This window comes from Ursus maritimus, unplaced genomic scaffold, assembly GCF_017311325.1.
Source record: "Ursus maritimus isolate PB19 unplaced genomic scaffold, ASM1731132v1 scaffold_34, whole genome shotgun sequence".
Taxonomy (NCBI): domain Eukaryota; kingdom Metazoa; phylum Chordata; class Mammalia; order Carnivora; family Ursidae; genus Ursus; species Ursus maritimus.
In genome coordinates, this window is record NW_024426008.1 from 21,667,509 (window position 1) to 21,695,205 (window position 27,697).

A 27,697-nucleotide genomic window follows, 5' to 3' on the forward strand; every position below is an offset into this window, starting at 1 on the left:
TTTTCTTTATGTACTTCTGTTTGATCTTTATTATTTGATGAAAAAGGGTCCAGTCTCCCTAACTCCTAATGAATCCTCTTTGGACCAGACCCTGACGAGCTCTGTTACTCCTTGGAAAAGCAGATGGTTGATGGTGGTGCTTCAGAATATCCTAGGTTCCCCCAGCAAAGCGTGGCATGCAGATATTCTCGCCCAGAAGCCACCCTGTAAAACCAGATGTTAGGACTGAGGTACCTACAGAGTATTATCAAGAAATTGGGCCTCTAGAAACACATAGAAGTGTTCTAATGCTAGAATACAGAATTCAATAAAAGCTGGAAGTCAGGTGGTGAGATCAAAGGGGCGGGTTGACAGTGAGTGCGGACATCCCTACTGGCTCCATAATTAAGAACCAGCAAAGACAGGGCCATCTAGAGGAGTGGGGTGGACAAGTCCCGGGAGTGTCCCTCTCTGGCTCTTTTCATTTGTATGACATCGCTTAGCAAAACATTTCTTTAAAAGATTTTATTTATTTATTTGAGAGAGACGCGGGGAGCATGAGCAGCGGGAGGGGCAGAGGGAGAAGCGCACTCCCCGCAGAGCCGGGAGCCAGAATGCAGGGCTCGATCCCAGGACCCTGAGATCATGACCTTACCCGAAGGCAGACACTTAACCAACTGAGCCACCCAGGTGCCCCAGCAAAACATTTCTATATAAGAGTGTGGCTGTTGCTGTTTCACTGGTCCTAAGCTGTGTGGCATTTTGGATTCTGCAAATCATTCAGGATGACTATATGACATCCTATGTTTCATTGTCTGGGATTGGGCATATTGCAGTGATAGCGCACCTATCAAGAAAGTAAACCATCCTATTTCTGAAATGCAAACAGTGTGATTTTCTGCGCATAATATCTGCTGCTTCTTAGGGTTTCCCCTTGACATATTCTGTGGTCTTGGTTTGCTGCCAAGTGTCACACTGAGGTCTCTGTATTCTAAAGATCGAAGAGCTACTCCTCTAATGCATATAGCCTACTGATGCTAATTGTCTGAATAGCCATTCGGGCAAAGCAGAAAACCACTGGGCACTCCAGACCATTGAGAAACATTTCTGCAGAATAAGGACAGCTTATAAATTTGGGAGACTTTCCAAAATGTTCTGTTATAGATTGTACCATTTACTCTTAACTTACCAGGCACTCAGAGTTTTTTGTTTTGTTTTTTTTTTTTTTAAGATTTAGTATTTAATTGAGAGAGGGAGAGTGGGGGAGGGGCAGAGGGCAAGAATCTTCTAGCAGACTCCCCGCTGAGCACGGAGCCCGCTGCAGGGGCTCCATCTCACCACCCCAAAATCATGACCTGAGCCTAAACCACGAGTCGGATGCTTAACTGACTGAGCCACCCAGGTGCCCCAGGCAGGATTTTTTTTTTTTTTTTAATATGCTTAGTATTTATTTGTTAACTCCAATCAACTTCAACAAATATATCCTTTAGTAATAAGATGTAAGAAATCAGGTTGGCAGTATTCGTTTGTGCTTACCGAAGCATGAGCATTTCATGGCTGCTTCTGGTTCAAGACATCATTAAATACTGTGTTGAAAGTAAAGCTGTATTTGGGGTGCCTTTCAATACAAATGCGTAAGTTCAATGCTCCTGGGCTTTAGAAAACCGTTGGGTCGGTCTGAGATTTGAAGCCGTTATGCTCCGCTAGACAGGAGAGTCTGGACTCGGTCTAGTTTTAATGTGTGTGTTGGTTTCAATCAGCTCAGTAAATTCTCTCAAAGCGAAAGTAAGGATCAAATCACTACACATATCAAGAAACAGAATGTTGCGGGGCGCCTGGGTGGCTCAGTCGTTAAGCGTCTGCCTTCAGCTCAGGGCGTGATCCCAGAGTCCTGGGATCGAGCCCCACATCGGGCTCCTCCGTTGGGAGCCTGCTTCTTCCTCTCCCACTCCCCCTGCCTGTGTTCCCTCTCTCGCTGGCTGTCTCTCTCTGTTAATAAATAAATAAAATCTTAAAAAAATAAAAAAGAAATAGAATGCTGCTAGCACCCAAAAGCCTTGAGTTCTTTCTCAATTGCAAATGTTTTCTCCTCTCCAAAGGTGAACAATATACTATAGTATACTTCTTCCTGTTTTTGAACTTAAATGGAATAATATAACATATTTTCCTCCTTATTTGCCTTCTCTTATCCATGTAATGTTTGTGAGATTTACCATGTTGTTGCTTGTACTCGCTTTAATTTACTAATGCCTGGTATTCCGTTATATGAATAGCCCATAATTTCCTTATTCCTTCTACATTTGAAGGAAATGGGTTGTTTGCAGTTTGGTGAGGAGTCATATTTTATATCAGAAGGATTTAAAAAAATCTTTTTTTCATACTTTAAAGAACAGTTCCCTTACTTAATAGACGTAATGAACTGTTCTGAGAGTATGTAGGTATGTTTAATGGGCTACAATGAAAATGACAGTTGTAATAACATGCTAACATAACCGGTTAGTGTTGTATTTGCAATTCATATTCCAAGGTTAACTTCAGAATAATCACTTGGGACATATTTGCCCAAAGACACGTAACACGGCAATTGTTGAGGGAAGTTTTCCAAATAATCAAATACCATTTTGCTGAGTAATCATTTGCCAGATTATTGAGGATATTTTGAAGTATTGATTTCTCTGCCTGTAAAATGATCAAATATAAGTTGCTTTAAAAAAAAAAATTTGTTTGAGAGAGAGAGAAAGCTCATGCCCACACAGAGGGGAGGGGGCAAAGGGAGAGGGAGAAAGAGAACCTCAAGCAGACTCTCCACCGAGCTAGGACAGCCCAACTCGGGGTTCAATCTCACAACCTGAGATCATGACCTGAGCCTAAACCAAGAGTTGGATGCTTAACCGACTGAGCCACCCAGGTGCCCCCAAATATAAATTGCTTTTGAGACAGGGAAACCAAAGGGACCCCACAAGAGGAAAAGCTGCTTTTATTTTTTTTTCCCCTTGGCTTCTTACCTGGCTTCTATTCTTGCTAGGACCTGCACCCCCACCCCACTTTACACAGGCCTCAGAAAACGCAAATAGCGTATATCCTCCTCGTAAGGGACAAGGAATTAATGATTTGTCTCAAACAGATAACATTTTATGAAGGACCAGTTGAGAATGACCACAGTTTTACACGTATTTCAGACCACTGGCGCTAGACGTCGCAACACCAACACCCCTGGCTTCAGGGAATAAGTGACTTATGATGGACACCTGGACCCTGTCCTCATTCTGACTGGTTCCTGGATGCCTGAGAGGCCACGTGCACCACATCACAATCTTCAATTAAAACCCTCAGGCCCCACACCAAGACAAAACTCTCTTTTTCTTTCTGAGTCTCCCAAATGTTCCATCTGTATCTCTCTATATATCTTCTATAAACTCTGCTTTCACCTCCTGCTGGCTCATGCTGATTTCCATACTTCATGAAGCCAAGGACCCACCTGGCTGGTCCTGTGGGAGCCCCTCTGGGTCCTTGGACCCGTCCTGCCTGCATCCCTCGTACAACTTTTTTTTTCTTTCAGTTAATTGGCTTCTAATGATTTGATTCAGAGCTAGCTAAGGAATTATAAATTGATTTCAGCTTTCACAGTAGACTTTAGCTACCCTACTAAATTTTGCAACCTATTAGCCCTCAAATTTGACTTCTACGAGTGTGTATAGAGAATACATGCGTATGGGGAAAATAGGATAAATGCATAGATAAAATGTTGAAGATGAGTCATTAATAATTATTTGCAAAGGCAAAAACAATCAACTTTAAATAGTATAATCATTAGGTATAATCATAAGACAACTGGTTTCTTAATTCGTGCAAATGTTTGTTGACTGAATTACATCCGAAGGGCCGAGCTAGCGGGAACTCTGCAGTGATTCACACTGAGAGGTCCCTGGGGTTCAGTTCAAGATGGCGGCTTAGGAAAATCCAGAAGTCACCTCCCCCTCAGACACAGGGAAGCTGTAGCTACATATGGAAGCTTCCTCTGAAAAAAACCTAAAGACTAGCAGAGCAAGTCCTACAGTTTGGGTAAACGAGAGGGAAACCGCATGGAAGCAGGGAGTAAAGACTGGGACACAGTCTCCCCATGAACCTCACCCCCGGCCGAGCGACGAGCACCAGGAAGGAATTCAAAACCCAGCCCTTCTCCCGGAGGAGTGAAGGGGTCATACCGCACATCAGCAACCCGGACTTTTAGGACCCGCACCTGAGAGACGAGCCCCCCAAACAGCTAGAACATTTGGAAACGTTCTATGTGTTCTAATGCGACTCACATCTTCGAGACCCACAGACTGAAGCCAAACGGAGACCTGCTCTTTAAAGACGCGCGCGCGCGGACTTACCACGCCAGGGCTCAGCGGCAGCCGCCCGTCCTGTCCCGACTGACGTGAAAAGGGCTCCTTTGCTCATATTAAAGCGTTGGCCCGACGAGGAGCATCTAACTTAACACACACATGTCGAGCCGGTGGGCACTCTACATCTCCAGCGACGGAGCTTGGCGGGCGCCATCTTTGTTTGTAACCACCACCTGCTCCTCCTCTTCCGCCCGCACGGTCTTCACGCCCTCCCCGGGCCGCACAGGTGCCGCCGCTTCTGCAGCTGCTGCCCAGGGGATGCCCTTGATCGCCCGGCTCTGGAGGCCAGGAGGGCTTGCATTCCAAGTCCAAGGGATTGTGACAATCAGAAAGATGGTTCTGGGCAGGCCAGCACCCCCGGGGCACTGCACCGACAGCGGACTAAAACACACCCCAGTCTTCTGGGGAAGGAAACCTATTTGCTTGTCCAGGAGCTTAGGCCTGGGGGCCCTGCTTCTGGGTTGGCTCACTTCTAGGGGTCTGTGGCGGGGCTCCAGCTTGCCAGTCTCACCTAGAGAGGAGCCTGTCCCCTTGTCTGGCACCCTGATTTTTGGCATGGCTCTGGTGGCCAGCAGGACTACAATCAGGAGTCCCACAGGACTGTAAAAAGTTTTTAAACAGCCACCACCCCCAAGGCACAGCAAGAGACGACAGACCCAGGAGCTCAGTCTCTGTGAAAAAGGCCTATTAGCCTATATCATAGCTGCAGCCTGGGGAGCGGGCATCTCATTAAAGACAGAGAGGTCCCTAAAATACTGAAGTTTGGAATTATAGAGGGAGACAGACTTTAAGTAAATATTCATCCAAACATGTATTTAGTGTTTAAAGTGGTTGCTGCTCTATGCATATACTTTCAACACCTTGAGTTTCGAGACCTCTTTATAGCTTTGGACACAAGTCCTCTCTCAGATATATGATTGGTAAATATTTTCTCCCAGTCTGTGGTGTCAAGAGCTGTGAAGGGTCTGTTTTAACCTGCCGGCAAACTAGCAGGGGAGCCTTCCAACGCTTCAAAGATACCAGCAGGGGCACACCAGACCCCCACCCCCGGTTAGAGAGAAAGGACTTTGGAGCTTCCGTTTACAACCCCGTTCCTCCCAAAGACCCAGGAGGGGATGAGGAAGGACCCATGCGGGTACTGCACAGGTCGGGTTTGTGTCCCAGCCAAGAAGCCCCAGTCGTTTTTAAAGCGGGCTGCTAGCAAGCCTGCCCAACCTGTGCCCCGGAGACGACAACTCTCCTCACCACACTGTCAGGAAACAAACATGCCCTCTGCCCCGGAGGGAACCTTTCTCTCTATCTTCCAAGGCTTTTCACTAAATCTATCTAATACACTTGCTCAAAACACACGCAGAAAAATGAGAGACCTGAGGAAAACCTCCTCCCCAAGGTAGGACTGATTTTTTTCCATTCTCTTAGCTGCATCTTTTGAAGAGCAGGACATTTATTTTTTATGAAGACTAATTTATCAGTTTGATTTTTTTATGGGTCATCCTTGAGTCATGGCTAAGATAGCTCTGCCTTACCCAAGATCTCAAAGATTTTCTCTATGTTTTCTTCTAAAATTTTTATAGTTCGGGTGCCTGGGTGGGCCAGTTGGTTGAACATCCGACTCTTGATTTCACCTCAGGTCATGGGTTCAGGGGCCCGGGATCGAGCCCTGCGGTAGACTCCGCGCTCCGTGGGGAGTCTGCTTCTCTCCTCTTTCTCTCTCCCTCTGCCCCTCTCCCCACTCACACGCACTCTTTCTCTAATAAATCTTTTGAAAAATTAAAAAAAAGGTTTTATAGTTTTAGGTTTTATCTTTCGGTTTATGACCCTTTGAGTTCCTTTTGTGTATGGTATGCTCAAACTCTTTTTAAACATATGGGTGTCTTCTTGAAAGATTCTCCATCGAATTGCCTTTACACATTTGCCAAAAACCAGTGGTCCATAAATGGGCGGGTCCATTCCTGTACTCTTTATTCTTTTCCTTTCATCTGTTGGACAGATCCAGTTGTTCTATCTTGATTCCAATACCACGCTATCTTGGTTAGAGTATTTTTGTAAGAGCCTTGAATTGAGGTATTGGTAGTTCTTCAACTTGGTTCTTCTTTTCCAAAGCTGTTTTAGCTAACCTGGATCCTTTGCATTCCCATATGAATTATAAAGTCAGCCTGTCATTGTCTATTAGAAGCTTGCTGGAATTCTGATTGGATTGTGTTGACTCTATAAATTGGGGAGAATTAATATCTCAGCAATATTGGGTCTTCTGCTTCATGAACACAGCGGATCTCTCCTTTTAGTCTTTAATGCCCGCATGCAATGTTTTATAGTTCTCAGCATACAGACCTTTCACATCTTTTTACCAGATTTACCATTAATTATTTCATAGCATTTCTATTTCTTCTTTCCCTATCTTTTTGCTTTCAACCTCTTGAAGCACTTTTTCTTGTACCCAGTATAGAGATCTGTTCTCTTTCAAAAATGCTGTTTAACAATCTTTCCCTTTTAATTGCCATAATAGTACACTTATTTACTTTACTTCCGAATATATTTGTTCAGACAAATTGGGCCCAACTTCCCATGTTCCCAGGCACACATGGGATACTTTCCAATCATAGGACCAACAACAAACTGATGAAAAACGGGTCTCATCAGCATTGGGAAGCTTCTAAGTTCCCTCAGCCTAACTAATCTGGCATCCAGCCCCTGTGAGAGTGAGCAGACCCCTCCTCCTGGTCCAGAGAGAACCAGAACAGAATCCGACTACAGTGCCCTTCTGCTCCCTCCCCCTGACTTCAATATAGTATCCTCACCGATACGGCAGCCGTTCCGTTGATTATGCTGTTCCACAAGAAACAGTCCATGTCTCAACCAAACGACGGACGGCAAATTTCTACACACGTTACTTTGAGACCGTAACGGAAGGAAAGTATTTGGTGGACTGAACTGAATCGGTTAATGAAAACCAGTGATAGTTCTCAGGCTGAGTTCATGTCCTGAAACGTCCAAGTTCCAAGAGAGAAGGAAATGCTATTAAGGACCTTTGGTGAGAAGAATAGTATAACCAAAGTGCAATCATTACAGGATATATTTGAAAGGCTTCAGATTTTTCAAAGAAACCAAGTACAAAAATAAGGCTGGACACTGGGAACTCTATTTTTTTTTTTTGTACAAAATTTCCAAATATTTCACAAGTATTTCTGCAACATAAACATGTTCAAATTGGTCATTTTCTTCCTAGCATAGTACTGTCTCTTCTATTGACTCTAATCCTGTCTGCCTTCTCTTTGTTTATTAACTAACGTATTTTGGTATATTTCTATGTTACTGGATTAAATGTCCACCCAAGTTAGAATGATTTTGGTGTTTCTGTGGGCTAAGATGTCAATATTTTTGTTTCAGAAGTAACTTTGTACTATGACTTGAAAGCACCACGCTGGGGACTCCCAAAAGGATATTTTCTGTCTTGCATTTTTTTTTTTTAAGAAATCAAAACAAATTGGCTATTCCATATTCTAGGAGGGCCCCCCCGTCACACAGAGAGATTTAAAAAAATCTTTGCGAGATACAAAAAAAAAAAGTTTTACATGACTGCAGTAGTGGTTACATGCCTGTGTGTGTTTGTCAAAATTCAGTTGTGTGTACTGAAAACGATAAATTTTTCTGTATGTAACTATGTAATCCAAAGAAGAAAATGGGGGTAGGGCATCTCCTTAAGTGTATTAGAATGAATTTTAATAAGCTGTTTCAATCTAAGCAAGGAACTTGGGTGCCAAATATCAATGTGAAGTGACATAAAACAAACACATTATGAACATCCAAAAATCTGGACTTACAATGGAACCGTTGACAGCTTCTGAAATTAAACAGCACTCAATCACTAATTTTCTTTGAGGGTAAGATTTGTACCCTGCTGGGCTTATAATTCTGTTTTCTCTTTTTCTGCTGTTCATGTGTAAATATTGCTAATTTCATCTGACACAAAAACAGAAAACAACTTAATTTTGTTTCTCAGCTAGTCAATGACACAGAGACTACCTACCCTCCGGATGAGGCAGGCCCTGCATTCCAGCTTCCTGGCAATGATTTGAGGGGGGAAAAAAAATCAAGGCATTTCAAATGTATTTGTAACAAGGAAACAAATTTATTGATTTTAAAAGACAAGACACCATTTTGTTTTGAAAAACACAAGAAAGCTAGCCTGAGTTCAAGTCTGAAATATTCAGAAAAATCCTACTAATATCTTTAGTATGTTCCAGTCATTTGTTTAAACAACACACTAAAAGTTAATATATATTTTTATAATTATAAAAGTTCCCCAGTTATTGTACAGTACACAATACAAATCGCCCACAAACTATTATTTAGCTCCTGCCAATTTTGAGAGGACATGATATACTAAAAGATTTAGCATTTCTCACAAAAATCACATCAGGAAATACGTATTTACAAAATCAAATACATTATACAAAAAACCATCACATGTTATTCGGTAAAGATGTTTTTAAATAATTAAAAAGTTTATTCAACTGTAGTCCAAAAACTGGAAAAGAACAGTACATTATCTCACACATACAATCTCTACAAAAGTTGCTTACCTCATTTACATAATATATTCAGTCGATTGTAAAATAAATGTTCAAATATCTCCTAGTGTTACTATGTTTCTGTGCTTGTGGGACTGAATAATGTAATCTGCCACTTACTAAGTGAAATTTAAATGATGGCACTTAAAAAAAAATACAGTATTTTAAAAAAACACAATGAAAGAAGTTTTACCTAGAAGGTACGAAAGCCCTGAGTGATAGCGGAATTACTGATTGGTAAGCACTACAATTAACCTAATTAAAAGTTTACCACCCCAGGCACAAATTTCCAAGTTTTCTCAAGGCACTCACTTAAAGTTTCTGTAACCAACACATTGGTCACCACCATAGGTCCCAATTGATGATGGAGATGAGTAGCGAAAAAAATTTGCTTTGGTACAAAAGATGCTTTTTAAACGAATAAAATTCAATACCTCCTTTATCGGGTCGTTTAAAATTGTGGTTAGCAGGTTAAAACAAGGCAATCATTCGTTCAAAACTATTAATTCATTGAAGGAAAAATTTACTCGGTTATTAACAGTCAATGGGAGTTTTAATTTTTTCCTTCCTCCCCTAGAATCAGAATTCTTCTAACAAAGATTTGTTGTCCTCATTATCGAGCTACGTAACAATTCTTACCAAAAGATTTCATTACTCAGGGCTTCCAATCCCAACATCATAATTTATTTAAAAACAAAGGAAAGAGGGGGGAAAAAAAAGAATCAAATACCGGAACCAAGTAAAAGAAGAGACAAAACACATTTTTAAAAAAAATAAGACGTATTACCAAGTACTTCAAACAAAAGAAAAAAAATCCTAGGCAGTCACTTTGTAAGTGGCTTTTACTATTTAAGTAAAATTGGTAAACTAAACTCAGGTCTACTGGCACATGAAATCACTAGCAGCAATGATCAGAGCATGCAAACCGAGAAGCATTTACAGTAAATCATCATGAAGAATTCAAAAGAAGAGAGTTAAATTAAAACCCTTTGAGTATTGCATGTTAACACGTGAGTAATTTGCATGGTTTGACTTCCTACACTGTCTAAAAAGCAATGTTTTTACGGCAAACTTGCACTATGCTATGGATGTCCCTTCACCAGACATCGGAATGGGTTACACTCTCAGGCGGCGCCCTGTGAGCGCTGCGCAAGCACATCTGCAGACGACATTGCTGTCACGTTCCGTCATGCGGGGGACAAAAGGGGGTCAAGGGCACGCAGAGCGTCCCTTGAACCAAGTCGGCAACTGTGTAAGCGGACTGACATTTACCCAGATCAGAAGCAGTCGTCATGGCATCTCCTGACAGATGAGCTGAAAATCAAGTGCTTTGCTCTCCATTCTATCTACGTCTAATTTTTTGACAAAGTGTTATAAAGTTTTGGAGCATAGGTAAAATTATGCCCTGTATGAAATTCCCAAACAGTATTATTTTATGAGCGATCTAACTCCAAATAGCTTACCTGCCCCCAAAAGAGTTCAGCTTTTCTTTATCCACTCGAACTCATTTCTTCCTAAGGCTTCACTTTACAATTGTACTTTTCTAAAGCTAAATAAACGAGATCTTTTGTTTTGTTTTGGGAAAGGAAAAAAAAAATAAAAAGAAATGTAACCCTTTCTTTATCATACCTTTTAAAGGCAATCTAGGTACTTTCAATGTGCAGAGATCAGTTACAACATAGGTCAACAGGCCCATGTATCTGTCCTCCTTTTCTAGAGTCATGATGTGATGCTAGAAAAGTTGATTTTTTTCTGTAAACAGTACACTTACTTAGATGGCAGTGAATATTTGGGAATAAATATATCAAGCCCTCTTGAAGAAGAAAATTAAGAGTTGTATATAAAATGCAAGTGTTCAGCATGGAAACACTTTCTCTTCCTACCCCCCCCTTTAAAAAAACAGCATAATTAGACATTTGGATATAGAGTATATTTTACCGGTCTAAGTCTAAATAAATGATCTGAAAGGCTTTTGTCCCCCATTGTATATCTTACAATGCTCAAAGGGTTGATACAAGGCATTACATCGAAGGGGTTTTCTAATACTAGAACTAAGCACTGAATTAATGCTTCTATTCCAGTTTTTTTTTTTTTAAATCACCAAACTTGCAGAAATACTAGGATTCCATTCATTGATTTGTTCTAACCATATACATGGAGGTTGATCTGATCTAGTGACAAGCCCAATTTTCATAGCACTGCATGTCTGCCCCTCTCCCCCATGTTCCGGTGTGATTCATTGAAATCAGAAGCTCTGATGTGTTCCGATTTCCATGTTTTGATAGTTGTTGTTTTCTCACCAAGAATTCGGGGGAGGGAAGGTTCTGCCAAAGGTCAATTTTTTGTCCATAACCACTGCCTCAAATTGAACAGAAAGGTGACTTGCCAGAGTGTTTTTTACTTTCTATTTGCGTCCACGCAGGGAGGACCAACATCACAGTGACACACATTTTCTTTTTCTTTTACACGAATGTTTCCAGCACAGCATCATTTTAGACATTTCAAATATACCATCTGAAGAATTTTTTTTTAAATTTGAAAATGCATCACGTTCAGCACTTGTAGGGAGTGCGTTCACGTAAAAAGGTTCATGATGACAGTAACGAACCCGTAGTCATTCCTGAACGACTTTGACAGCATCTGCCACAAGACCGTGTTCATTTTGACTCGTCTACTACAAATCAAAGGCAGTCAACGTTGCACACTCCTAATTTCAGGTATGCAGTGTTAAAACCATTTTCTAAAATTTACTTGTGTTTTTAAAGTACACCATCTAAAGAGAGGTGCATGAACCGTGCTATACAGTACAAGAAAAAGCACAAAAAGGAAAGCGGATTTCTGAAAAGGCAGTAAGACTTAAAGAGTCAGTCCAAACATGGTTTGGATGAGAATCCTGAAAAAGTGACCAGCCGTTTGAGAGCCAAAGAAAAATTTCAAAATTGGGCCCTGTGTTCCAAGGAGGTGTTTCCCCCATTTCACCCCATTGTTCACTGGCTTCATGAACGCAAATCTTCTGGGTATGATTCTCGAAGTATGTGTGTGAAGATCAAACCACACCCACGAGACTCAATCCTATTTTAAGGAAGTATCTTTTCTGAAACTTAAAAATAGCCAACATGCCTTCCTTAACATCTTCCTCGCTGAAAAGTGTAGCACGTGGTCTATATAGATATTTTTCATGACTAGTGGGTTTGGTTACAATGTCAAGAAATATTAAGAAGTCCTTAACATGTATACTTGTCACTTGTCAATAAATCTACTCTGAGAGTATTAGCGTCCGTATTACTTAGAAAAGTCACAGTTTCAATGAATGAAACAAATGAAAACCAAACATCAAATAAAGGCAATAAAGGGGATTGTTCCCATTTCCTCAAATGTACAAATCGTGAGGTTTGACTTCTCTCCTCGATCTCACAGTTCAAATTCGAGATTGGCTGAGATGTCTGTGTGTGATTGAAGAGGTGCTCTTGTCTTACTGGAGACTACAGATCACCGGAAATGGCACAGACTGGAGATGGTCTTTTGTCTGTTGGTTTGGAACTATCTGCCCTAGTCACAGATGAATGCTCCTGTGTTCGTGAAGGAGATCGGGAGGTTTTTAGTGAGTCAAGCTGAAATGCAGTAATATCTGTTAATTCTTAATCTGTCCTGATGGAGAACAAACCATGAACAATTGGAAGAAATGTTGAATCCTGGAGGGTCCCCAATCCCTACCTTTCATCACTCTAAATTTGCCCATTATTATCAGATTCCTCTAATGATACAAATATATCCAACAATAAACAATGATTATAAATACATTGAAAATCGTCCAATAAACAAGGCGAAACCAGCAAATACATTTGGTCCGATACAGATAGAGTGCAGTTCTGGGGCTGGTGGACGGGGAAGGGAAAGCGAAAAAGCTTTTTCAGAAAGGAGAGTCGAAGTGACGAGTGTCTTTTTCATGTTGTGATTTTAATTTTACCTGTAAACATTCCCTAATGCACAATAGATATGTGGTCTTCGCAGTGAAGGTGTTTTGTTAGTTTGTTTGCCTTTTTGTGTGCGTGATGGTGCAAATTTATCAACTTCTTTTTGGGGAGGAAAAAAGGGGGATAGTCATTTCAATGGTATCTGGATGAGGTGATGGGAGAATGCCAGTGAAGACTTCCAAATAAATGAGATGAGTCATACAAAATTTGAACCCATTTTAAAAATTACATCTAGAACATTTAAAGTTTACTTAAGAAACTCTGTTGATCTTAGTTTTGCGAACGGCCTAAGGCAATCGAGCAACGACAGCGGAAATACACTGCATGTTACCCAATAAGCCATTTGGTATTTTTCACTTGACAGACTGGCTTGCCCTCTGCTTTCCAACCCCCCACCCCCACCCTAGTAAAACTGGAAAGATAAACATCTTGAGTTTAATACAGGCCTCATTAATCATCTGTAAATCATTTTGTGCTTCCCCCCCTTTTATTTTTTGGCTTTAGGTGTTTATGTGTTCATTTATTTTTGTGGATTAGCTTTTTAAAAACTACTTAAAAGAATCGATGTGCCTGTTTTTTTGTTGCTGTTAATAACTTGAGCACTTAAAAGAACCTTGGCTTTTCATGTAAATTCAAATGGGGACGGGTGTATCCTGTCTAGGACCTCACCTGACTTTGCAGCTGACTCCTGCCCACGGGCACTTGTGTGCGCTGTGGACACACAGACATCAAGACACGGACAAAAAAAAAAAAAAAAAAAAACCACAACAAAAAACATTTAGACTGAAAAGATGCACTTCGATAAGTACCTGCTTATTTTGTTAACTTTCCTTAAGTGATAACTAGATAAAAATGGCCTAAAACATATATGATTTTATGTGACAAGTTGGTAATTAAAACTAGTCTGCTATTCCACACCCTTAAGCAATCTGATTTGTAATCAAGTAATATTCAGCTCTATGAACAAAAGGTCCGTTCGTGGTCACTTGGGGAGGGGAATTGATTTTTTTTTTTTTTTTTTGTCTTTTTGTTTTGCTCTGCTTGCCCTAAATTTCCTTTGAAGAACATGTGACCTGTCCTCACTTCGGGAACGTGAACGTGACAGGCACACCTTGTCAAATGGATCGAAGAGGAATTCACATGAACAAAATAAGCCTTACTAAACCGTAGCTTCAGTTCTGTTTTAAGGCACCATGTAATAGCCGAGGTACGATGATCCCTGATGTACATTCTTCAATGGCACTGGTCCATCCGGCCACCTATCCAAATCCTACCGAATTGGGGATAAGCAACAGTGTGGTGTGCCAGGTACACTGCCTTCAGGTTCTGTTTAAAATTTAAATCCACATACTTTAGAAACCAGGAAATATTTTGAAGGAAATCACGATATGCAGGTTGCTACATTCCTTGCATTCTATAAATTGTCTTCTATAATAGCAGCATATTGAACTACTATTAGGAAAAAGACCTGGAATAAAAGAAAGTCATCCAAATGGAATGGTTTCCTGTATGTCCAGCTCAGCATAAGTAGCACGTACACTTACAAAACAAACAACACCAAAAAAAACCCAAAACAAAACAAAAAAACAAACAAAAGTCAAGTCATTTTTTTTTTCAGCTTCAGTATCTAACTATAACAGCCCCACTCAACAGCAGAATGCATCTGTGCAGTGGCCCCAAATACAGAATCAGTAGTCTTTAAACAGAGGAATTGGTATGCAAATAACGGTTAAAATTCAATGTTTAACGGAAGCTTGCATTAATATGGTTTAATAATTATGTACACAAATTATGTACATATTAGCATAATCTCTTGCAGTCCTGTCATTTACTCTGAACTGATAAATGCTCAGCTCAATTTTTCTCCAGAGAAAAATAGATGACCTTCCCAACCCTCTTGCACTGTAATAAAAATGCTCTGTATTCTCTCTCCGTACCAAAGTGTTATCAACATCCTGCCTTGTGGTTCTGTCCAATGAAAAGCACCTTTCAAAAGCAACTTTGATGCATCTGCTGCTAAACGGGCATGCCTCCAGTGTAAATCAAAGAAATTCATTTCTTTTGATATTTCACAGAAGTGCATCTAATTAAAAACTTACACATGAAATCATACACCAAGACTAACAATCAACAATAAAATATTTTAAGCTACAAAAAAAAAAGTAAATTACTTTTTAATTATAAGAAAACAAAAACATTGGCATTAAGTGTGGTAAAAATCCTTCTTGACACCTGAAACTAAAGAGGAAAAAAAAAAAAACTCTTATTATTTAGAGGCAAATGATTTTTTTTTTTTAGTTAAAAAAAAAAAAAAAAAGACCTGGCAAAATACATACACCCATTCCATTTCACAACTCCAAAAAGGTAATGTTCAGCACAGATAGAATTTGACAACAGTCGACCTTCAGGCTTATTCAATTTTCAACTTAAGCCCAATCTATCAACAGGGGTAATGTTAGCTGGAAAAATACGCTTTAATATCCCTTAGACCGCGGTGTAGGTGTTTCCGGTGGCGCTGCACTGTCTGATAGTCTGAGTACTCGTGACGATGTGCTCGCTGTGGATGGGGGTCAGGAGGCTGGGCTGCACACCGCTCTCCAGCACCGGCTGCATGCAGCCCACCGGAAACGCCTGGCTCAGCTCGGTCTTCTCTCTTTTGGCTTGGGGTTCCGAAGAGTCATCCAGTTCTTCATCCATTTCGCTTTCCACTTCGCTGCCTTCGTCTGCACAAACGACACCAAGACCGTATTACCGGAAGACACCCCGGCTGACAGCCAGCAACCCCGTCAGCTCAGCTCGGCCCGGGGCACAGAGCTTGCGAGTGTGGGCTCCGTGCGTCTCATGGGTACCAACGCTCTACCAGGGCACCCACAATCCTTTCCAACGTGGCAACAGTAATGGAGTCTTGGCTACTTTGTGAGAGATACTTTTAAGAGTTCTTTTAGGAAGACCTTTGGGATTTCCTGGAGTTTTTGGATTAAGCAGTTGGCATAATTTGAGTCACCCTAAAGTAGTCCCTCGGGCAGGCTGTGCTGCTTTTGGGGAAGGAGCTGAAACATGCTGAGGAAGGGAGGGAGGGAGGGAGGGAGGGAGGGAGGAAAATTCTCAGTCTCCTTCGAAATCTATACTAGATATAAATTTCACCCGTGCCCACGTTGATACAGGTGAGGCTTATGCTGGTCTGCAAAACAACTGCAGCACGCATAAGCGGGGCTGCTGTACAGTTTGCGGTGCCCTTGAATGTTGCAGATGACAATATTAAATAAGCCCTTCGAAATACACTGACTGAGGTAGTACTGTCAGATTAAAAATGCACGATGGATTTCTGTTCCTGGCAACACTGACACTCACTGTTAATAGCCGATATTCACTTCTGGAAATTAAATGTATTAAATAGTCGTAGTCACCTCCACATTTTAACACATTGTATGTGAACTAAGACATCATTATAATGGACTACCACTTTTTTTCCCAACACGTACTGCTAAAATTCAAAAGTACAGGAGAGAGAGAAAATGCTCATATACAACTTTACCACTATGCAAGGTTCTCCTCAGAGGGGTGGGGAGAACACCTCCCCATCAGCGATAATTTTTAAACAGTGGGCAAAAGATTTCCGCCTTAAAAATCTAAAGAGTTTTTACTGCACCTTCTACCTGTTTTACTGTTTAAAAAAAGAAACGATCATTGTTTTAAATTTTCATTTGGAACAAAAATTGTTTAACTGCATCGAATACTTCATCTATAACTAAAATATATCTACTTTAACTATGAAACTTTCAGACTTTATGAACATGCCATGCATGTTTAACAAGTATCTCTTTAGTCTGATTGGGTTGGACTCTTTCTAAGGGCTGCTGAATGGAGTTGTATCATTTGGAGCACACACCTGCAGAAGTCCCTGCTAACACATGGGCCCCTTGACTTTTCTTCCCTTGTTATCGTTATCTTACTATTGGGGCAAAGCTGGTTCCAGAGAAGAGTGACGAGGAGGAATGGGGCCTCCACACACACTTGCACACGTTAGGCAGCACACAGTTGCCAGAAGCAACATCTCCCGAGAAGTGGGACTTGTGACTGAAAAGGTTGACATGAAATTTACTGACTAGAAAGGATGTAACGCATTATTGAGAGGTAAACACAGAAGGGCTCTTAGAGGAGGCTCATCTACTTTATCCTGTTACCTTTGTGCCTCTGGAGAATGGACTTTTATAATAATAGGGTTTGTCAGAACAAGCACATCCAGAGGGAATGTGGGCTGCAGGGAAAAGGGCACGTTTGGTAGACATTTGCTTCATGAGACAGTATAATTGAAACACGTTTGTATGACACATTTTGGGTCTGTTTTTGCATTTGCTTATATATAAACAAAAAAAAAAGGAAAAATCCTCTCATTAAATTCTTAATGGTGGTTATCTCTTAGGGTTGTGACTATGAAGATTCACTTGTCATAGTTTCTAAATCTCCGTATTATTTGAAATTTTTATATAGAGCTAAATTGACTTTTATTATCAGGGGGAAAAAATGAAAATTCTCTTTCTGTGGAAAAAGCCCACAAGAACTCTTGAAGATTTCACATTCAAGCCTCAGGCCCTGACTAGGCCAGTGTGGCCATATCTCTAGAAGCACCGGGTCTGGGGCTGAATGGGACCAGCAGGGCCACCCCAAGGTGCGGATAAATCACACTGCTTCATGGCTTCCTCTCCACCAACATTTCTGTGCCTGAGAAATAGCATCAAAATAATAAGAGAGGCAGCACTGAAAGGAAAAAAAAATCATTTCAAGCAGGTAGGTGAGCGAAGAGAGCGGAGAGAGTCTGAAACATACCCCGTGTCATGGGTAGAAACAGCAGTGGGATAATGGGCTGAAGAAACCTAAGTGCTCCAAGGCCACTTCTCTCCAGGTCCACTTGTGGGGTGATGGGGTTCCTATGGATAGGCTACAAAGCAATCCACAAAAAGGCAAGCCCTCTCTCCACTTCTAAGGGCAAATTAATGCAATTCCATGGACATTTTATGCCCTCATAAAGACTCAAAGATATTTTCTAGAAACACCCTCAAGGTTATAGAAATTTCGCACACAGAAACTAAAATTAGGTGCTCCTGGAGTTGACTCAAGACTTCGTTTTGGTCCAGCACTTTACGGCGAAGCCAGGCGGCCATTCAGTGGCCAAGCAGAACACGCCTGCGCACTTCGGCACAGGGGGTGAAATCCTCAAGTGTGACCCATCCGGCTTTGGTCAGTGCGTCGGCAAGGTTGCCTTATGTTGGCCGCGGGTTTCAACGCTCACCTTCCTTGCTCTGAAAGTACAACTAGAATCATCACTAATTCACATTCCTGACTGTCATCGGATTAACCATAGAGAGTACATATTTGCAGCAGGAATGTCTTTGGGCTGTTATTCTCTACCGGTCCTGCTTGGCTATGATGCCCGTTGCTAAGACGGCAATTAATGCACGCACCACTGGTCATGGAGACTGACTGGAGCTTCACAGGGGAGTGAGACTGATTCCTGGGACTTCCACCACCTGGGGGCACGGAGGCTGCCGCAAGTACCGGGTGCAGGAGGCTCCAGAGAACCACGCTGCCTGTCAGGTAGAGATTCCCCAAGCCCTTCCCCTCGCCTGCTTCCCCGCTAGCTCTGGCTCTGTCCTGGAAGGGTAGGTGTGCAGTTGTCCCCCATCTGGGCATTCTGTCCTTGACTCCCGAACTCAGCTCCTTAAAACCTCAGGATATCTTTACTTTTTTTGTTTTGTTTTGTTTAAGAAAGGCCTATATTTTCTGTAGTGTTTGTTGATTAAATATCTTTTTTTTTTAACTGAGCTGCTATTTTTATTAGGATGGGTTTTGTTTGCATGTGCTCTATCCCAACCTCATTTCCCCTGTTCCTTTTACTGTGTGGTTTTGTAGATCCTAGGTCCTTCAGGAATACACATCGGAATGGCATCTCAGCTGAGTGGCAGTGCCGGCTTTAAAATCTGAGAAGTCTGCGTGTGACCCTTTTCATCTGGCCCACTGCCGATCTTGCTTTTCACCAGAAACTTCCTTGCTATCTCTGAGCTGTCTCTCCAGTGAAAAGTATGCATTGCTGAGAAGGGGCAGGCTGAGAAATCTTTCCTCCTGCCGAGTGGGCCTTCAATAAAATTTTATCACTTTCTCCAGGACTCTGGCGACGGTCAGAAATAATTTCTTGTTACCTGTAATGAACTGCAGGCAAAAGTCGAGCAGAGCTTGCTGCTGCATTTAAATTCAATTCTTGCATTTAATATCCCTCACATAAAGAAGGCACAGAAATGGACAAATAAACAATGAGGATTCCAAGAGACGTAACTGTCCTATTCCTATAGGGTTCCCACAGAATAAAAGTACTGTAGGTACAAACCACATTTCCCCCTATGGGAATTTCTCAAAGAAGTCCTTAAAAATGTACATTATTTTCACTTCTTACCTTTATCCAGATTTCCAGGAGACACAGCATTTAAATCACCAAACTGCAAAACAACAGTCATTTGGGCAACAGTTACTACCAGGTAGAATAAAATAATATTCTATCAGTCTGTGGCAAAAATACAAGGAGGACTTTTTAAAACTGTAAACCAGTGACCGTTTTGATCTCTAACCGCCTGGGTCACCTAATTTTCCAATCAAACTTGTCCAGTTTGAACAGTTTAAATTGTGTCACAATTTAGCTGTCTTGGCCTCTTTGCAAAGGGTAACAATTTTCTCTGCCTTCTGAGCTCCATTTTATTTTTTATTATTATTTCAACTTAGCAGTGAAGAAATGGGGGCCTGGCTGGCCTGGAGAAGTTGGATGTGGTGGGATAAATTTGGAAATTTGGTGAACCAGGACATGTGAGCTCCACGGCCCGTGGGCAGTCTGAAAGTCCCCCCCTGGGGTGGGGTGGGGGGGCGGTGATGTGACCAAAACTTGGTCCAGCCACTTGGCTGAACTCTGTCTTTAAAGCTTTCACTAGCAGAAATGAAAAAGTAGTGGGAACCCCAAAATTTAGAGTATTTATTTTTTAAAGAGCTTTGAGACTTCCTGTCTTATAATTTGATGTTCTTATTTACTAAGATACCAGGGTCCTATTTTCAGAAAGAAAGTCATCTGCTTGTTACTAATGCAACAAAAGAGCTTAAAACACTATGGACAATTAATAACCTTCAGCTTACATTTTGTTTTCTATCTTGGTTCAAAAGCTTAATGATATTTTTACCATGAGGAAATGGATTTTGAGAGTCTCAGAGTGAACAAAGATGGATACTCTAAAAAAAGGGGGGGGGGATAGGAGAGGTAACCAAGTTGATCAGAAAAAGGTGAAGAGAAACCTCAAAGGATCCACTTTTTCAATAGAGAACATTACTTTTTTATAAGCTAAAGATTCAGAATAAGACATTATAGAAATTCAGAGTTCTCAAGAGGCTTAGAAAGGGTGAGACAGAAATTCTACTTACATTCAGAAGTTTGCTTATAAAGAGTTCCATGATAGGAGAATTTTTTTCATCTACAAGGTATGTCTATAAAGTAATAAAACTGATCTTATTTTGCAAACATACACGCATTTATTTATTTCTTTATTTTAGCCTACACCTGTATTGTTCTTCCTAATAGCTACTACCTTGGAGTGTAGACATTTATTCCAAGGTCCAAGGTTCTGGAATTCCTCTTTAACAATCAATTTCAAGAGTTAGTTTATGTATCATTCAAGAAAGCCCATTTTGTTATTTTATACCCAATTGTGACTGCAAATAACACTCCAAATTGTATTGATTGCCCTTGATCCTGGGATGATTTCTGACTCCTCATCAAAATCAAATTCACCTCTGCCACAATTCAGGATATTCAAAATAATATGTCATTTCTCAGCAGTTCAGATTAAGTTTAAAAAGAGGCATGCCACAACATTTTAAGCTACGGCAATGTGACTGGAACAGATGTGCAGCCTTCCCCAGGTGACTGCTTTCGAGGGGACAAGAGCCTCCTGAATCCACAACTTCTAGAATGTTTTTTGGAAGAACTGTTTATATATTTATGCCATTGGGCAACAAATACAGAATCATAAATACTGAGCTGTTGTTTTGAAGTTGCTCCTGATCATGTGTCAGAACCTTGTGTTAATCTAAATAAAAAAAAAAATCAGTTTTAATTATGCAAAATTTCTTGAATTAAAGGATATAAGCAACCAAAAATATCAAGGGACGCTTTATCTATTTTTGTTATTATTTAAATATTTTAGAACTATAAACAGAGAGTGCCCAGAGCTGAAGGATGCTTTATAAGTTATTTCTAATTGATGCAACACAATAAGATTTATGTTTCTTTTAAATGAATACTTAATAACACTTAAGATCCAATTCTGGAAACAAGTTGGCAATGACGAGTCTTAAACATTCCTCTATATCTAGAAAAAGTGAACATTCCACTTGTTTTTTGCAAAAAAATCTCAAAAAGGTGTTTGAGACTAAATTCTTATTGCCATTAGTAATCAATAATATCACACGAATTTTGATATTTTCTTCAAAGAAACTGCTTTTGGTTGCTCTTTAACTGCAAATATGGCAATTTCCTTAATACACAGGTTTTCCTTTGAACATTTCTGCATAATCTGAACAAATACATTTGATTATTCAGGATGTTAAAATTAAAACCCCACAACGATCACCATGTCAGTGACTGTTATTATGGTGAGTAAATAAACATTTGTATACTCAAGGCTTTTGTGCTTGTGTCTACACATTGTGCTGGACATGGTACAAGCAATCTTAGAGACCCCGTCAATGTGTCTAGATGTCTCTGGGATTGATAACAAAGTTGCACGTGGACAGCAAATAGAGTAGATTTAAAAAATCTCATGAGTGAGGTAAGATTCTGATATCCTACATAGCAGAAGGTAAAGGTTTTTATATGCATTTCACATGTGAGGAAAGACTACGTTGTGATTAAGGAGAAACCACTTTCCTCCCATAGACAGGCTAAGATTAGGAGAGTCTGTTCATTCCCTCATTATTCAACCAACATTTATTGGGAACTTAATCTATGACAACCACTGTGCCAGCTGGTTCTAGTCAGTTAATTTGGAAATATTCCCTCTTTCTGGAGGTGAGTAGCAGAAGTTGCTTATATTACAAAGGACAGGTAGTTTAGCCAAAAAATGAGGCAAGCTTTGAGAACGTTTTAGAAGTATGGGTATATGAGAAAGGGAAGTCAACTGTAGGGGTTGGGGGGGGCAGCAGGAGGGAAGGACATGAACAGTGGCAGGGAAGACTGGGAGCAGGCATAAGGAAGACCGTGTCACCGACAGGGACAGATGACAAGCGTCAAGATTAGGCCAGCACAAACCAGACAAAAGAGAAGGAAGAGATCAACCATTTGGATGAACAAAATGGAGGCTCAGGAGAAAGTACAGAGATGACCGTAAAGTTTTAGCTCCAGGAACTGGGGAAACTGACTAACTTCGCTTGCCGCCCGGGGTGGGGGGCCTGGAGGGACAACTGTTCGTGGAGGCGACATCTTAGAGCTTATCAAGTACTTTCACGGTTCCGTGTATATGAGGTTTTCTTTCAAATATTATGACCTCAAGTATCACTTTCTCAATAATGTTTCCTCAGAAAGGCTTTTCCTGACAGCCCTATCTCAGCATCTCCTTCCCTGTCAGGCTTAATTATTTCCCTCAAAGCATTTGCCACCACATCACATCCAACACTTACGTTGTTTCCCCTTCTAACATCTGACTTCCAAGCCCAGTGCCAGGGCCGTGGGGATACGGGCCTGATTTGTCCCCCTCATAAATGTATCCCAGAATCTACTACAGTGCCTGAGAGAGAGTAAAGGCTGACTACATGTCAGATGAATGAATTTGCTTCCTCATTGCAGCCTCAGAAAAGCTTAAGAATGTGGCAAGGTAGAGAGCTGAGATTTAATCTTACGGCTATTAAAAACAATGACTTGATTTAACATTTGTAGGAAATGTAGTGGTGGGAGATTTGAGACCAGATATTCTGACCCTCACCCTCACTTTAGGAATTCAAGGTGGGGGAGGGAAAAAGAAGGGGTGGGGAGGGAGAGAGACAGACAGAAAGGGAGATAGAGAGGATGTATGTTCCATACATGGAGGAAAGAATATAAATTAAGGAGCTTAAAATGTGCTCTGGGGTTAGAAAGCATATGGCCTTTTGATGTAGGTGGGAATCAATAGTCTATAGATAAATCGGGGATGTTCTGAAGTAGAAACAATGGAACATAGAGGAAGCATGTCTGTTGTTTTGGGAAGAAAAACCTCGTGTCCCAGAAACCATGTCCTCTAGGTCCCAACAAGGGTCCTAATAATGCGCACCCTCTCGGACAACAGCAGATCAACAAGTGGCGGGAGTCTGTAAGACCACAACTTCACAAGGAGACCAGTAATGGCTGGGAAGTGCAGGGGGCAACTGGGCAGTACAGCAAACACAGTGATAGGCAGGACCCTTGACAGAGGCCCAGTGCGACTCTGACTTTGGCCGAGCAGCTGAGGAGTGGTTCCTTACAAGCCCGCCAGGTCTCCCACCCGCCTAAAGAGCCCTGGCTCCATGAAAGGAATGGGGCGTTGTTCGGGAGATGCACACCACAGGTGCCCCCAAGAGACCCCTGCACACGTTAGACCCATCGGCAGTGAAATTTCCGCAGGGAGGGAGGCAAGGCTTGTACTCTGATCCTTGGGAACTGGGCCCATGCAGAGGAAGTCAGGGTGCAGAGAGCAAACAGGCGGGAATCCGTGGGGGCCCACAAAGCAGAGACTGGGGACAGGAGTCAGGGACAGAAGGAAAGCGTCCAGGGGCTGGGATGAAGACCTCACCCTTGGGGACACTTTCCCTGCTAGAACGAGTTTACCCCCACGCTGGGGAGAAAGCATCAGGGAGTCTTCATGACCACATTATCACAGCTAGGTAAAGGGCACCACAAACAACCCCAAAGCCCTCAGAAAGCCTCTTGTATCAGCACTACGTGATGGTTCCGTAGGCTCTCTGTCTACAGATGCTGGCAGCCTGAGCCAGAGGCCAAGGTGGTGGCAGGTGCTTAGCTGAAGGCAGTCACCCCAGGCAGCGTATGTAAATACGTAAGCTTTACCGTGTGACCCTAGGCATTCCTGCCGACCTGGGGGCTATAGTCATTAGCAGCTGATAAGCCAAGAGCTGAAAGTTTAAACTAGAAAAGACCACTCATTTGGGGGCTCAGCTACTCTTAGGAGTAATTTTTCCATAGATTCAGGATAAAGTGATGCTCTGACCTCACCCTGCAGACCAGTCCTGCCAGCAGTGGTAACTTTTGATATATGCATGTCGGGAAGAAATTATGTATGTATATATGTGAGTACATTTTTCCAGTTTCTGCCAATGAATCCTTTGCTCTAGGGAAGATCTTTAAGCTGTCGAAGGCACTAAAAACAGATAACTGTAAAATTCTTCTGAAGTGGTTTCTATGTCATAGTTGGAATAAGATGTCTCTTTGGGACTTACTTTTACTCTTTAACTTGAATAAATTGTACAAATAAAGGAACTGTATATATAATACTTTCTCCCCATGTCATAAGACCTTTCCTACTAGTCATTCCTACTAGTTAAAATTTGATATAAGTCTAGCTTTGATTGTCTAATTCTGTTTATACTTCTTCCCTAATATTGCCATTTTTCCCCCTAATTGACTTATTTCTGCATTCTATTTTGTTGGCTGTGTTTTACAAAGCATTGAATTAGTTTGCCTCTGATTACCACTTGGGCTCCATCCCAAAGAATGCTGTTGGATTCTTTGTAATTCCATGAATCACTGGACTCAACACCCAAAAACTGTCGACAGGCTATTTTCCCTTGCCATATAGTTTTATTAAAGCCTTCACATGCCTTTATGTTATCTGTTTTATGAATTTCAGCTTCTAAGCTCATCATGTCAAAAACATGACGGTCTAATTGTACACATTATTACTTGGATTGTCAGTGCCAAATCAATATTTAAAAATCTAATCTGGACTAGAAGGTAACTGAATATCTCTCTCTTGAGTAATACACACAGCTTCAGATCTATCGATCAGTCGATGAATCGATTGATCATCTATCTATCCTCGTGGAAAGGAAAAGGAACTCACAAGAATCAGGTACCTAGTACGTACCACTCTGCCCATCCACTCCATCTATCTACCTACACCTACTTACCCACGCCTAACTGCATACCCACCTAATTTGATCCTCACAACAGCCTTGTGAAGGAATGGTCCTCATGCTTATTTTGTTGATGAGAAAACTAAGGCTAAAGCAAGGATATATATAACTTGCCCAGGTTGCAAAGGTATTAAATGGAAAATACGCGGCACAGCGCAGCAGGAACATCGGATCCGGGGCCAGCGTGACCTGGGTTTGAATCACCAATCCACCGCTCTCCACTACGGGATTCTAGACATGTTATTCATCTAATCTCAGATTTCCTTTTTATGAAATAGACAAGGTCTACTGTCTTCAAAACTCAATTTTCAAATACTAGCGATAAAGTCTTAGAATTCTGTGCAACCGTTAAGGCCATAAGATGGTGACTTCAAATAAAATGCCTCTAGCTGAGTGGGGATACCAGGTGCGCTGACTGAGAATGGAAGTGTTTCTTAGGCCCTGGCGTGAGGGTCTGACCCTATGAACTCCACCTAGGGCTGAAGCTGAAGTCGTTATGTGCTGACCAAGGCACTTACGACTCACGCAAATACCATGAGAAGGGCTGTCCTAAACATGGAGAGAGAGAGTGTGTGTGTGTGTGTGTGTGTGCTCGCGTGTGTGCGTTTGGCAGAACGGGGATGATGACATCATGAGGAACAGCTGATGAGCTCAGATGAATATCAGCATGTAAACTCCGGCTTAACCAGTTGCCTCTCTCTCTGCTCTTCTGAGAAGTCAACGAAGGAACACAGAGCTTTAGGGCTTTCCCTGTAGAAGCTGCAAGATGGTTCACATGCAGATTTGGAACCTCCCTGACCTGACTCTAATCTGTCAACATTCGATACCTAACTGGAACTTTGTGAAGTTCTGAATTTTACACATCTTATGGAGCTGGGTGGTCTCCTCTGATTTCAGTTCTATTAACTAAAGTTAGTAGAACTTAATCGCGAAAGGACGAGTTAGTGGCAACTATTTTGGATGTTTGGGATGGTGGAGAGAAAGGTCTTGAAATTTCAATTAGTTAATTTCAAGCATTAGTTAATTTTCTTGAAATGTCTTCCAGATGAGAACCAAATTAATCAAAGCATTTTACATTTAGCTTTGGTACAGGGTTTCACAATTGAGGACAAACAGTTGCTGATTTTAAAGTAATTTCCAATTTTATAAAATTTGCAAGGAATGCTAATAATGTTCCATTTGGTAAAGTCCTGTGTTCCTTGGTGATTTTTCTTCCTGTAAGTGTATTTTCCCATGTATTTCCAACTAGTTTTATCAAAGCCTGTTAAGATGGCTGAGATTTCTGCCGGTTTGCTGCAAACCAAAGCAAATTGTGCCCGACAGCTGCTGGTGGTCCTGCTTCTTTGGACTGGCAAAGTGTGCTGTTAGCCACTGTCTACACAGACCACAGATTTCCATCACAAATCTAAGCATTCATGCTTTTTTGTTCCCCTCTGCCCCCCGGGAACACAGCAAAGCATGTACCTTTATACTGTTTCAAAATCTCTAAGAAGCACTCATGAGTGAACATGCAGGTAATGACGTAAGAATCTAAGCCTTAGTTCCTTTTGAAGGAAAAAGTAATTTTAACAACAGGAACATTTAACAGTACCATTAGGCCAAGCCTGAGCCCCACACTATGGAGAGCCCTGCCCTGGCTTTCCTGTGGTTGTGGCCCTCCCTCCAGTGTAAGGACATCACTTAGCCAAGTGGATGTGTCTTCTTGGAGCCTCTGTACCCCTCCCACCCCGCAGACCATACTCTTGCTATCTAAGATGTCAGAACTTCCCGAGTCCCCTTCCGGGCCTGTGCAGATTTCTTCTCCAAGTCCATCCTTCAGAAGAAAGAAGGGAGAGCCAATGAGGGGCGGTGGTTTGCCAAGGGTGGACAAAACCTGAACATTGCGTTGGGGTGTTCAGGGCTATTCATAGCATAGGACAGGGAGCGAGAAGTAAGACAAGTGGTCTGGGGCTGGAGACTGGGCCAGGGGCTGGCTATGTCTATGTCATTATTTTCTGGCATGAGTCTAGGAGGAGCCAGAGAATTTTACATTTAAACTCAGCATTCTCAGTTGTGATCAAGACATATTTATCAACTGAGGTGGATGGAACAGATTTTACTTATAGTTTGACTCATCACCTTCGAAACGTTCAGACATAGGGTACCACAGGTTCCTGCAAATGTTAGGGTTCAGCCTGGCAGCATATATCCTTTATGCAAATAAAACCATGGGTTAAAAAGAAAGAACCCTGGTGCACCTAACTTAAGACAGGCTTCATTCGAGGCCACATTCATTGTCTAAGAGGACATCTTGGCATTGGTTATTGTGTGAGAGGAGCACTTCTTGATTTTAATTACACCATCTCTCTTTTTCAGAAATTGTTAACTGGAGAGACAATGGGGGTGGGGGTAGAGAAACATGTTCTCTTTAGACTAAGGAGTGCGAGTCAGGTTTGAAGTGACTATAGTATCAAAACACCTGACCCGTATACTCGTAGAGAATCTCTCACATTTATGCGAGTGTATTGATTGTAGACAGCGATGGTGAGAGGCAGTAAACAGCTCCTGTGAACTGAGGAACTTGCGGTCTCCAACAAGAGCTATTTCTTTATCGAAG

The 27,697-nt window shown here is 41.6% G+C and overlaps 1 protein-coding gene across 6 annotated transcripts in view; it reads right to left on the reverse strand.

Moving 5' to 3' along the window:
• Positions 1 to 8,476: 8,476 nt before the first annotated feature.
• The window catches only part of RFX3 (regulatory factor X3), a 285,719-nt gene continuing 266,498 nt past the window's right edge, over positions 8,477 to 27,697 (reverse strand). For 5 of the 6 annotated variants that reach the window (XM_040620294.1, XM_040620295.1, XM_040620296.1 and 2 more), the window contains 2 exons: positions 19,361 to 19,403; positions 8,477 to 15,635 (listed from right to left, as the gene is read on the reverse strand). In XM_040620294.1, coding sequence (XP_040476228.1) covers positions 15,397 to 15,635; positions 19,361 to 19,403 — 282 coding nt within the window. In that variant the 3' untranslated portion in view covers positions 8,477 to 15,396. The remainder of the gene's footprint in view (positions 15,636 to 19,360; positions 19,404 to 27,697) is intronic. The other variant, XM_008690924.2, reaches the window with a different exon arrangement.